At 49.1% G+C, this 12,529-nt stretch overlaps 1 protein-coding gene across 1 annotated transcript in view; it reads left to right on the top strand.

Moving 5' to 3' along the window:
- Positions 1-12,529, top strand: part of NMNAT2 (nicotinamide nucleotide adenylyltransferase 2) — a 163,002-nt gene that overhangs the window by 120,599 nt on the left and 29,874 nt on the right. Inside the window, exons 2-5 of the mRNA XM_065885896.1 lie at positions 4,740-4,828; positions 5,611-5,678; positions 7,870-7,948; positions 11,351-11,477. Coding sequence (XP_065741968.1) covers positions 4,740-4,828; positions 5,611-5,678; positions 7,870-7,948; positions 11,351-11,477 — 363 coding nt within the window. The remainder of the gene's footprint in view (positions 1-4,739; positions 4,829-5,610; positions 5,679-7,869; positions 7,949-11,350; positions 11,478-12,529) is intronic.

Raw genomic sequence — 12,529 nt, 5'->3', positions numbered from 1 at the left:
CCTGATCTCTCCCAGCCTCTAAGCCCCCAGGACCAACCCAGCCCGGAGGGAACCTCTGAGGGCATAGGACCCAGCCAGAGAGAGCCAGGCAGACTTCCCTGGCCGATTGGGCAGTGGAAATGCTGGGCCCCCTCCCCCCTGATCCAAGCCGCCGAGGGTCCCTCCAGGCATGGGAAGCCCTCCCCCGTCTCAGCCACCCCTCAGGGGTGCTGGTCCTGTCTGGACTCCACTTCTCTTCCACCCTCAGTCCCCCCATGTCCTACCGGTTTGCTTGGGGGTTCTTCCCACCTCCTTGGGTGTTGGGGTCTCCCACTAGTGTCCGGCAGGCACCCTAGTTGTGGGGAGACACGAACTCTGCGTCTTCCCACACCACCGTCTTGACTCCTCCAAGATTAAGTCCCTCCAGTTTCTTACTTGCCTGACATTCCATTCAAATTAGAGGATACTAAGGCAAGAAGAAAATTGCAGAATATAAAACCTAGCGCTATTAGTACAATCATAAAGGTATGGTCTGAAATATTGATGACATGGCATTGCATTGACACATCCAACTGCAAAGCCCCAGAGGCAAAGCAAACAGAATGTCTGGAGAGAGGAGGAAATCCATGGTCCCTGAACATTCTCTGGGAAGTTTTGATGGGTCATCTTCTTCCTTTATCCCTCATCACCTGGCCCAAAACTTCCTGCCAGGAATGATTGTCTCCTTTAAGGCAGGATTTTTCACCATCTTCACTATCCCTCTGTGAGTTTTTCTTCAAGCTCAGAGCATGTCACTCCCCATGTTCAGTAGCCTTCAATGATTCCCTATTATCTATACTTTTCATCTTTATGGTTATTGTCAATGTATGTCTATTGTTCGCAAACTCTAGAGAGCAAAAGAATCACCTGGGGAAACTAATTTTAAAAGTAGATTAAGTCCCAATCCCAGAGATTTCGACTCAGTAACGAGGACCTAAAAATCTGCATTTTAATAGCCTCTCCCTGGTAATTCCAACGCAAGTGGTCCATAGAATGCATGTTGACCAAACAGTGGCATAAAAGTCACACTCCTGGGCTTCCCTGGTGGCGCAGTGGTTGAGAGTCCGCCTGCCGATGCAGGGGACACGGGTTCATGCCCTGGTCCAGGAAGATCCCACATGCCGCGGAGCGGCTGGGCCCGTGAGCCATGGCCGCCGAGCCTGTGCGTCCGGAGCCTGTGCTCCACAACGGGAGAGGCCACAACAGTGAGAGGCCCACGTACTGCAAAAAAAAAAAAAAAAAAGTCACACTCCTTGCCTGGCTTTCAGGACCCTTTGAAGTTTGATTCCCACTTGCTTAGCCAACAGTACCCCTCCCTCACCCTCACCCCACCCCTACCAGGCCCCCTACAGCCTAACCCTAGTAGTTAAGACTAAACCAGTTGATAAGCATACTTTAAACTGTGCAATTTCTGAATATTTGCTGGAACTCCTCACACTCCTTGGAAAGACAAAATTACCTCCCTTGTCCCTTTTCCCACGTGCCCTAGTATCTCACAGAGTTGTTCAAACTATAGCTTGCCACGCATTACTAGGGTGTGACCAGCTTTTTATTTAAATTTGTAATTACTAGCATAGAATGTACTAGAAAATATTGTAACATGTGTTTCAGTTAATTATACATAAACATACATATGTATGTATTGTGCCAGGATATAAAATGTATTTCTTACTGTGGGTTGTAGTAAAACACCACCACCAACAACAACATTGAAAGCCACAGCTATAGCATTCACCCAATTTGCCTCTCACTAGAGCTTTCTGTTTCTCTATTATTGTGAACCTTTGGAGAATAATAAATAAAGCCACTCTTATCCCTCTAGGATCCATCATGGTATTTTGTGCTCAATAAATGTTAACTGAATTGATTTGACTGCATGATCACAATCATGACTCTTCTGTGTTTAACTATTTCAGATCAGGAATCCTTTTTTAGGGTGTAGAGTTGGGGCTATCCCTTTCAAAAATTGCTTCTTTGTGAGACAGTGAGCTTTGGAGCATTGCCAGGGGAAGTGCCCCCTCATCTTGGCCAGAGGGAAAGGATAACATTTTCTAAGGCAATGAGGTTGCTTGGTGCAACCTATTTCCCTTGGAAATTCTGGAGTGTGGTCTGAGGAATGGAGTGGGTGGCTCTCCTGACAGGCATGGCCCCGTGGAAGGAAACCCTAAGGGAAGGTGGCTACATGAGCTTCTAGGTATGAGCATTTGTTGAACAAGCATTACTCAATAAACAAGCCACTGTGCTGAGTGCTTAAGAGCCCAAGAAGTCTCTGGCATGGGTGACAGACTGAACTACTTGTGGATTGCTTTTCTTAAGCCTGTACAGTGTGTCAAGTGGCAACAGAACAAGCCAAGGTTGTTTGAATGTAAATCGTCTTACACTCTCCTTGCTTCTCACGTGCATGTTAACTGCACATCTCCTTTAGCTGTGCATTTGGGACCTCTTCTCTACAGCAAAGTCCCTGGCTTTGAAGAATTCAGTACAGAAGGGGAGTAAAGACACAAACTTTCAGAAACAATTTCCAGATCATATCCCTTGAACAGGATGCACAGGGAGCTAGTAGGTCAGTAAGTCCAGCAAAGGGGGATGTTGCCAGGGTAGGCATGCTGGATGAGGGGTGGAGCTGAGCTTCAAATGAAAAGCTTGGGTAAGTGGAGAGCAAAGAGAGGACACTTTTTCTAAGATAGGGAGACGAAGGAAGGTCTGGCTTATTGCAGCAGAGGGTATGTGACAGCCAAAGCCCATATGGAAATGATCTTAAGGAAGACTGGGGTATAAAGGGAAGAGAGGAGGGGCTATAGAATTTATTCAGATATCCAAAAGGTTTTGCTACAAGGCCTTCAGTTTATTCTTGACTCAGAATAAGATTTGGAAACTAGTGAAGTAATATCACTCTTTTAAAAAGCAAAGATGACACACGTTATAATGTTAGAAACTGACAATACTGAATGCTGGTGAGGATGTGGAGCAACAGGAACGCTCATTCACTGCTGGCAGGAATGCAAAATTGTACACCCACTTTGGAAGATAGTTAGACAGTTTCTTACAAAATTAAACATACTTTTACTGCATGTTCCAGCAATCACACTCCTTGATATTTACCTGAGTTGAAAATTTATGTCCACTCAAAAACCTGCACATGAATGTTATGTCAGCTGTATTCATAATCAGTGAAAACTGGAAGCAACCAAGATGACCTTCCATTCGTGAATGAATAAACAAACTGTGGTACATCCAGACAATGGACTATTATTCAGCAGTAAAAAGAAATGAGTTATCAGGCCAGGAAAAGACATGGAGGAACCTTAAATATGAATTGTTAAGTGAAAGAAGCCAGTCTGAAGAGGCTACATAGTGTGTGATTCCAACTATTTGGCATTTTGAGAAAGACAAAACTATAGAGATAGTAAAAAGATCAGTGGTTACCAGCAGTTGGAAGGAGGGAGAGAGATGAATAGGTAGAGAGCACAGTGGATTTTGAGCGTGGAGAAACTATTCTCTATGAAACCAATGTGGACACATATCATTATGTATTTGTCAAAACCCGCAGAACCATACAACACAAAGAGTGAATCTCAATGTAAACTATGTCCTATAGTTAATAATAATGTGTCAATATGGGCCTATCAAATGTAAAAATTATACCCCATTAATGCAAGATAGTAATAACAGGGGAAATGGGGTGTGTGTGGGGGGGAGGTCAGAAGATGGGGGGACTGAATACATAGAACTCTATGTACTATCTGCTTAATTATTCTGTAAATCTAAAACTGTACTAAAAAAATAAAGTTTATTAATTACTTTTTTAAAAAAACTTTAAGAGATTTCACATCGAAAGAAAAAAAAGAGGCAAATGTGGTGAGAATTAAAATTTTTAAGAGAACAAGCAGGGTGATCCTGGAAGCTTGCTTGTAAACTATACAGCCAGTTTTGCCACCCAAGCCCCGGTTCCCTTACAGAATCCCTCACCTACACAGTAAATCCATACCACCTTCCCTCAGCTGTGGTAGCTCAGGACCTGTTGGATTTGTACAATGAACCACCTTAGAAGAAAGACAGAACCAAAATCTTCATCACTTCTTAGTTTGCTAAATTGTCTCATGAAAATGAAATTGGGCTTGTCTGGTAAATTTGAAAAAGCCAACATCATGACTTTTTTTCAGCCGAAAGAAAAGGCTTTTCTCTGGCCGAACTTTTCTCAACCGACTGTAATGTTGGTTTTCTGGTCTGATTGTTAATTCTCCCTAATTATGTAGAAGGCCCTTTAAATTTGCTTTGGTGATTTTCCTCTTCTGAGTAACTCCATGAGGCAGTCAGCCCACCTTTCATATTATAAGAAGGCTTCTTCTTTTTTCTTTTTAAAAAATGACTCCTTCACTTCGGAATAATTTCTGCTTGTGATCATAATGGTTAATTCCAATCAGTTGCTCTTTTGGCTTTGAGTGAGGTGCTTGTTTTAAATCTCTCTGAGCTAGTCCAGCACTGGACCTTTAAACCTGGATTAATCCCCTTGACTTCTAAATCCTTTTGCTTTGGGGGCTGAAATCTGGTTCCATAACCTTTTGAATCACCAATGTTTGCTTTGAAAGTTGGCACTTTCTATTTAAATGGCAAGAAAGATGGGAAATAAGCCTTACGGAGCTGAACGTATTGATTTCAATGATCACCTCTAATCCACACCTTTCCTCTTTAATAATGTGAGGTTTTCTTCTCTTAATTAGAAAGAGCCAGAGATTATCTACACAAAACTGGAAGGTTTATTGTCATTGGTGGGATTGTGTCTCCTGTCCATGACTCCTATGGAAAACAGGTGGGTTCCTCCTTTGCCCCTCTCCTCCCTAACCCCCCTTCCTGACCCGATGCTTCCTCTGATGTAAAACTGCTCCACTGCCATCTACGATTCCTGGAAACGCAAAACACCCATTAGCAGGTGTCCTGCTTCCCATCTCTGGACCACAGTCAGACCTGAGCGAATGGGGGTTGGGCAGCAGGTGGGAGGAACAGCTGCTGGCGACCAGGCCCAGTCAGAACTCATCCATGCCATGTGACTCGGCACGGATGCCAAACTGTGGGCTGGTTATGGGCTGGGCAATCTTTCCTGGGATTTTAGGAGAAAAAGGCCGGTGCCTCCTATAATCGGATTTAAAATTCATTTCCCTGCCCCTCCCTCCCTGTCACACATCCCAGAAAATCTAGAAGCCCTCCCAGACCTCAACCTCCCCCCCCAGATACAACTTGGTGGGCTCTGGGGAAGTGACCCAGCCAGATGGACCCGGGAAACAAGGCAACACTCACCACGTTAAGTCTGCTGTCTGTGCTGGTTACACACTGGCTTCTTCATCAGTGGAGGCTCACCTCTGACCCTGATGGGGGAGGAGAGTATACTGCATACACCCTCCATTCTTTCCCTCCTGCCCACCCTGCCACTCTACGCTTGTGTGTAGCAGGGGGACATGTGGAGGGGTCACACCTTCATTCTCTGTCAGCACTGAAAAATGCTGCACTTTTATAATGGGCTGGCTTGGGATGGAGTCTTAGGGAGTCTGTGGGGAGCAGAGTGAGCCTCCCAACAACTGCTCTGTTGCTTCCCAGGGCCTTGTGTCGAGCCGGCACCGTCTCATCATGTGTCAGCTGGCCGTCCAGAATTCCGACTGGATCAGGTAGGGCTGGCCTGATGATGCCAGAGATGGGTGGCCCAGGGACACCCTGGGAATGGGTGGAGAAAAGGAAGAGTCCCCACAGGAGTGGGGAGGCCAGGGGAGAGATTAACCGCATGCAGGCGATAATAACGTAAGCATTCTGGGGTGGCCTGATGACTTTATTTTTTAACCAATTTATACAGCCTGGGGAACTAAAGAGGGAGCTTTTGGTGTTTCATCTGCTCTGGCACGTTTGCATTCAGGAGTATGCTCAGAGCTTCCACAAACATCATTGGGATTGGGGTGAGGCAGGGCCAGAAAATCCGAGATGCCTCTCCACTTCCATCCGTACTCACTTCCATGAGCTGTCACTACCTTTCAGGGAAGGTCCCCCGGCTTTGGCTATTTTCCATTCCTGTTCAGGCTTCCTAGGGTCCCACGATGACAGTGGGACAGAGGTGTGAGGCGGGGTGGGGGTGGGGGGAGGTCCAAGTGCTCACGGCCTTTCCCTCAGACAGTCCCTGCACAGTTCTAAGATGGCAGACACCATTATCCACTGTGCTTGCTGTGTAATTAAAGCAAACCTCCACTAATTATGCTAATTGTGCCCCCCAAAGCTCCTACAGTTATAATTTGCATGAGAAGATGACGTTTTTTAAAAAAATAACAATACACCATTTGTATTGTGTTTCCCCCCACCCCCCGCCTCGTGGAAAAATAAGCAGCACCTAGAGGTTTCCAGGAAAGGAGAGAAATGAAGGGCCACTGACCTCAGAATGAGGGATGCAGAGAGTTAGAGGAGAAGAGATGGGGTGGGTGGAAATGGGAGCAGTGAAGGAAAGCAACAATAATAATTAAATAGTGATCCGTGCCATTTGTGTGCAGTGATTTGTGTGAGCAGTGCATGCCCTTTACAGACTTTCTCATCCCCTCCCTCCCCCTGAGACAGAGGTGAGGTTGGGAGACAGCTCAGGAGAAGTCAAGGAGTTTGAGAGGGAACAGCACATCTGTGGTCAAGTCAGTGTAGAAACGGAGCCTCTTAGCACGGCACCTCATGATCTCCGGGGAAAATGGGGTCCAGTGGGGGAAATACTGAACAGGAGACTGTTACTGCTTGTATGTGATTAGAAGATTCTGAAATAACTCCCTCATTCATTCAACAAATATTCACTGAGCACTTACTGCCTGCCCTGCACTGCTCCAGGCACTGGGAAAATCAGAATTCCGCGAATTGAGGTCACCAGAGAGGCTTGGAGATAGCTCTAGAGATGGGGCATGGGTGCGCAGAGTCCCTGAACATGGGGGAGCCTGTTTAGCCAGGTCAGGTGTCTACCCATCTCAGGGGGGAGGGTAGTCAGGGATCTGGGGGCTCAGGGCAAGCTGGGTTGCTAAGTGTTTTCAGTTCATGAGATCTCATCTCTGGGAACCTTAGGTGGGCTGTGAGGTGGGGCTAGGGAGGGAATGCTCAACTGCTAAGGACGCGTTTGAGGAACGTCCCAATTTAGCAGCTCATTAAGTTGGTAATTAAGCCCGAGTGCTGCATCCGTCAGGGGCTGGATCCCTGCTCACTTCACATCCCGTGTGCAGCAGGGGTTGGCCAGTCTGCGGGGCTGTACGTTCCGGTCTGGCTGCCATGCCCACCTCCATGCCCACAGGGCACCCCACGGCACAGGGAGTCAGACATGGGCAGATTCCCCAGTTCAGGTAACTGCAGTCGCCGCTTGATGAGGGCCTGGCTCATTTCATTCTTATCACAGTCCTATAAGGTCCAGAGGAGAATTCCCATTTTGCAGGTAAGAATAAGAGCAAGACACTATACTAAGCCTTTTGCATAGAAAACTCATTGACCCCTTCTAATAACCCCGCAAGAGAGTTATTATTGTTATTCCCATTTTACAGATGGGAAAGTGAGCACCAAAAAATCATATAACTTTCCCAAAGCCCCACAGTTGGGAAGGTCTGGTGCTGATATTAAACCTGGCCAGACCAGTACCAGCAACTGTTCATGTAAGCCTGTGTCAAACTCCTCTCATTTTACAGTGGGGAAACTGAGGCTCAGGAAGGTGTTTCAAGCCCATGTTTTACCTGATCCGAGGTCTAAGTACTTGGTATGACCAGGTCTGCTAAGCTTTTTGAGCCATGTCATTGGAAGGAACCAACAAGCAAAGGGTGTGAGAATGGAAACCAAGGGAAACATCTTTCCTGTTGTCAGGGTGGACCCGTGGGAGTGCTATCAGGACACCTGGCAGACAACCTGCAGCGTCCTCGAACACCATCGGGACCTCATGAAGGTAAGCTGGGCCAGGCTTAGGGTTGGGTGGACCACGGAAGCTGGGCAGGCCAGGGAAAGGATGCTGCTGGCCTACTGACCTGTTGTTTCCTGCTTCTCCGCCAGCGGTGGGGGAGACCAGGCTCTGAGCAGTACCACGGAGGGCAGTGAATTAGGGACCCAGACCAGCGCCAGAGGCTGCTTCCTGCCTTGTCCCCCTCCTCGATATGACTTGGGGCAGTTTTCATCTTCTGGCAGTAAGTTCAAGGTGGGATTCAGGAGACCACAGCTGGAAAGCTTCAGAAAGTGAGGAGAGAAGGAGAAGCGAGCAAAGAAAGGAGGAGAGAAGGGCACTGGGCGAAGTTACAAGCAGCCAGGTCCTCCTGCCACACCCCCTGGGGACCCATTGGTCCTCTTACCCCAGCGTAGGTTGCCGCGACTGCCGTACTTCATACCCGCAGGCATCGTACTGTCACGCACACTCATTCCTCCTCACAGGAGTCCACGGGCAGACCGTGTTCTCATCTCTGGTTTTTTTTTTTTTTTTTGCGGTACACGGGACTCTCACTGTTGTGGCCTCTCCCGTTGCGGAGCACAGGCTCCGGACGCGCAGGCTCAGTGGCCATGGCTCACGGGCCCAGCCGCTCCGCGGCATGTGGGATCTTCCCGGACCCGGGCACGAACCCGCGTCCCCCGCATCGGCAGGCGGACCCTCCACCAGTGCGCCACCAGGGAAGCCCTCATCTCTGTTTTATTTGTGGGTAAAAGGGAGCACAGAGAGGTGAAACAGGGTATCTGAGGACACACAGTGACTGCCTAGCCCACACAGATGGCTGCCTAGGGCTTGTGGCCGTGTGCAGTGGCGAGGAGCTGGTTGCTAGGTAAGCACAGGTTCCTCACCAGCCAGCAGCACCAGTCAGCGTGTGCAGAAAGCACCCTTCACAGATCGATAGCAACCCATCGACTCCCAACGTGCGGGGGTGAAAAGCGGTGCCAGCAATAGCAAGAAGCCTGACCCACCGAGACGAGACGCAATCCATCCTCCTTGCCTCCGCTGACCCTGATGCACAGCCCTCCCCAGCCCCAAACAAGGATCAGAATGGTATCGTCCTGACACAGGGGGCGCCTCCATCGCATCTGTGTTTGCTGTCAGAGGGGCCTTTCAGAATCTTCTCCTTGGGGAGCTGCCAGCAGCCCCAATGCCCCCGCTCTCCACCTGCTGTGCACAGTGCTTTGTTTGAACAGATGTGGAATTCTGGGGCTCCAGACCATCCAGGGAGTCAAGAGCCAGAGAAGTGGAGAGGACTAGCTGGCTGTTCCTTCATCTAATAAGCTTTTCCCCCATGGAATTGAAGAAAACCCATCTCCTTTCTTTCTGCTTTCAGGACCCTTCACACACATTCCGAGTCTTCCCTGGTCCCTTTGGAAGGACTCTGATGTAGGGTGGCCCTCACTTGCTCCTCTGGGCTTGTCTCAACAACAGCAGTAATAAAAGACATCCCATCTTACTGTATAAGGATGTACCCGTCAGGAGAGGCTGAGATTCGCAGACATCCTTTCAATCTCAGTGGCTTCACACTGGGGGCCTGTGCACCTTCTCTTCACCCAGGAGCCTCAGGCTGCATGATGGAAGGGAGGAATCAGGGGCCCTGCAGGCATGCCTGAGCCCTGGCTCTACCGGCCAGAAAGCCTGGCTGCTGTTTTGCTGTCTAAATGTCTGGGCTTCCCGAGCCCTCCCTCTGTTACTCAGGCCCAGAAGCCTGAGTCTGGGCCCGAGATGCTTGGCCAACGACCCACAGCTGTTGCAGTGATGCTCACAGGCCGACAAAGAATGCCAGTCCTGATGGCCCCCCGCCTTGGAGTGGGAGCTTGGAGCTGCTTGTTAACTCCCAGTCTCCCCGGTCCCAGCATCAGGCCGGTGTTCCTGGCATGGAGAGTGGACCTGTTGGAGAGAGAGACATGGGGCTTAATAGGTGATGCAAGGCTTTGAGAATGTGGGAGCCTGTGGAGGGCCAGCACTTTTCTTCTCCAGCATAGAGCAAGTCGAATGGGACAAATGATGCATACGGCAAGAAGAAGAAAATCCTCAGCTACCAGACCGGTTATTTAATGAGAATGTGGGGTTCTCTTTTCTGGATGTGAAATCATAATAAAAAGGAGGCAGACTGTCCCTTCCACTCCACCAGCCGCAGCCGGACAGAGAATCCCACAAAGCAGGCTAAGAAGGTCCTGTGGTCCCCAACCTCAGCCGGCTCCCAGCTGTGGCTGCTTGCTGTCGTGACCATCTCCTGTCAGGAACATTGCAGAAGTGACAGGTCACCCCACGAGACAAACGCCTGCCCTTCCAGGGCTCGGAAGGACTCACGTTCTGCTCTGCCTGCACGGTGGTGTGTGGAAGATGCCTTTGGAGGGTCACCCCAGTCCTGGGACTTGGCGTCCTCTGGCAGCTGGACTCAATAATCCAGAAAGGGTGGTGGGCCAGGGATTGAGGGGAAGCTGGTTTTCAGGGAAGGGACCTTGAATAAGCAACAGCCCTATGAAGCTAAACAGATTGAAAATTCACCCTTTGTTTCTCTGTTGCCCAATAGTTCCACTCCCCGCAGGCAAGGGGGGTTGCTTCTGGGTCAGCTGTGAAGAATGCTGCGTTATCAGCTCTGTGTTTTCTCTAGCACTAGAGAGGAGCAGCAGGCCAGATAACACAGGACAATGGATAATACACATAGAATTTCCGATTGGCTCTGGAATGTGTATTCACCCTCTGAGCAGGCGCAAGAGTTCCCAGAACGCCACCCTCTTCCTGCAGCACAAACACACCCTGCTCCGCCTGGCACTGCTCCCCAGCTTGGCCCTGTCATTGGCGTCTCTGGCCTGGAGAGGCGGCAGGTGGTGATAGCGCCTGGTGTTTGCACGACCTTTCCCAAGCTTGCACAGCCCTTTTGCAGACATGACCTCATTTGAGCCCCACGAAGCAGGCAGGGAGGGCAGGCGTGCATGTTCCACAGAAGGTCACAGCATGTACAAAGTTCCTGCCAGGAGCCAGATGCTCTAAAGGTGCTCTGTGTATGCTCGCTCGTGTAGTCCTTCTGCAGCCCCGAAGGGTGCCTCTTTTGCCTCTCTATGTTAGGCTCTTGAGCTGAGGTTCCAGAGCAGGTAACTGTCCAAGGTCTCACAGCCAGAAGGGGGCAGAGCTCAAACTTGACCCCAGGTCTGTGAAACAACACATCCCACGCGTTTCTCACCTCCTGCTAGCCTAGTGTGGTCACAGGGTGTGGCTGGGTCTAGAACCCACCTCCAGTCCTCGTTCTCAGTTCCAGGACACCTCGCCATGACGGACAAGCAGATGAGCGTTTGGAGATAACTGGGAAAGGCTTTCATAAGTCTCCTGGGCTAACGACACTGACTCTGCCCTTCTTCCTTCCCCCAGCGGGTGACTGGCTGCATCCTCTCCAATGTCAACACACCCTCCATGACGCCTGTGATTGGACAGCCCCAAAATGAGACCTCCCAGCCCATTTACCAGAACAGCAATGTGCCCACCAAGCCCACTGCAGGTAGGGGAACATTGGTGTAGAGCAGTGGCTCTCAAACTTCGGAATCGCCTGGAGGGCTTGTTAAAATCCAGATCGCTACACGCTGCCCCAGAATTTGATTCAGTGGGTCTGGAAAAAGGAAGAGAATTTGCATTTTTAAAAAGTCAATGCTGATGCTCTGGTCCAGGGACCATACTTTGAGAACTCTTAATGTAGGGCATCAGAGAGAAATAGTCACAATAATAGAGACAGGAGCAGAGACAGAGAGAGACAGGGGTGATGGTGTGAATTTTAATATAAATATGATTGCCTTAAGTGGGAATTAAAGACAAAAGGCAGCATTTTTCTCTGCCTTTTCTAAGGAGGTTGAGGATCTTGCCAAGGTCACACAGTAAGGAAGTAGCAGGGCCAGGAGTCCAACCCAGACAGTCTGCAGCCAGAGTCCCACACTCTTAGCCATCCCTTCACTGACAAAGAGCAGGGGTCCCCCAACATTCACCCAGCACCTAGTACTGTATGCTTGCATGGTGCTCAGTGCTTTACACGGGTTCTCATTTAATGCGGTAATTCTGTGATATAGATATTATATTCCCATTTACAAAGAGAAAACTGAGCTTCAGAGAAGGTGAGTGATTTGCCTAAGGTCACACAGCTCAAAAGTGGAAGAGCCAGAATCCATATTCAGGACTGTCTGATTCCAAGGTCCATGTTCTTCCTAATATTTTCTTCAAGGCCAATTGCAAGAGACAGATCCTGGTATTACTTTTCAAGCCTAGAGACCATAATCTATTTGGTTATCAGTCTATCATAAATAGGGTAATTCACAAGGATGAGCCAGAATTTCATAGTTTGCATATAGCTACGTCTGGGGGCTCAGAAAACTTCTCTGGATTAGAGCTCAGAAAGGTCACTGAAAACCAGATCCTTCTCAGCCAAAGTAGGATGTCTGATTATTCTAAACACCGTCTGAAAGGGAAGGAAGGCCTTTGCCCAGCAGAAATTACTCCAAATGAGTTCTTCGCCACAGGCTGAATCTCTGTGGATTTGGGTGTTACTGTTTAGTGTTGGGGGTG

Source organism: Phocoena phocoena, chromosome 1 (genome assembly GCF_963924675.1).
Source record: "Phocoena phocoena chromosome 1, mPhoPho1.1, whole genome shotgun sequence".
Classification (NCBI taxonomy): domain Eukaryota; kingdom Metazoa; phylum Chordata; class Mammalia; order Artiodactyla; family Phocoenidae; genus Phocoena; species Phocoena phocoena.
The sequence above is the reverse complement of the archived record's forward strand: the minus strand, read 5'-3'. Positions and strand labels throughout refer to the sequence as shown.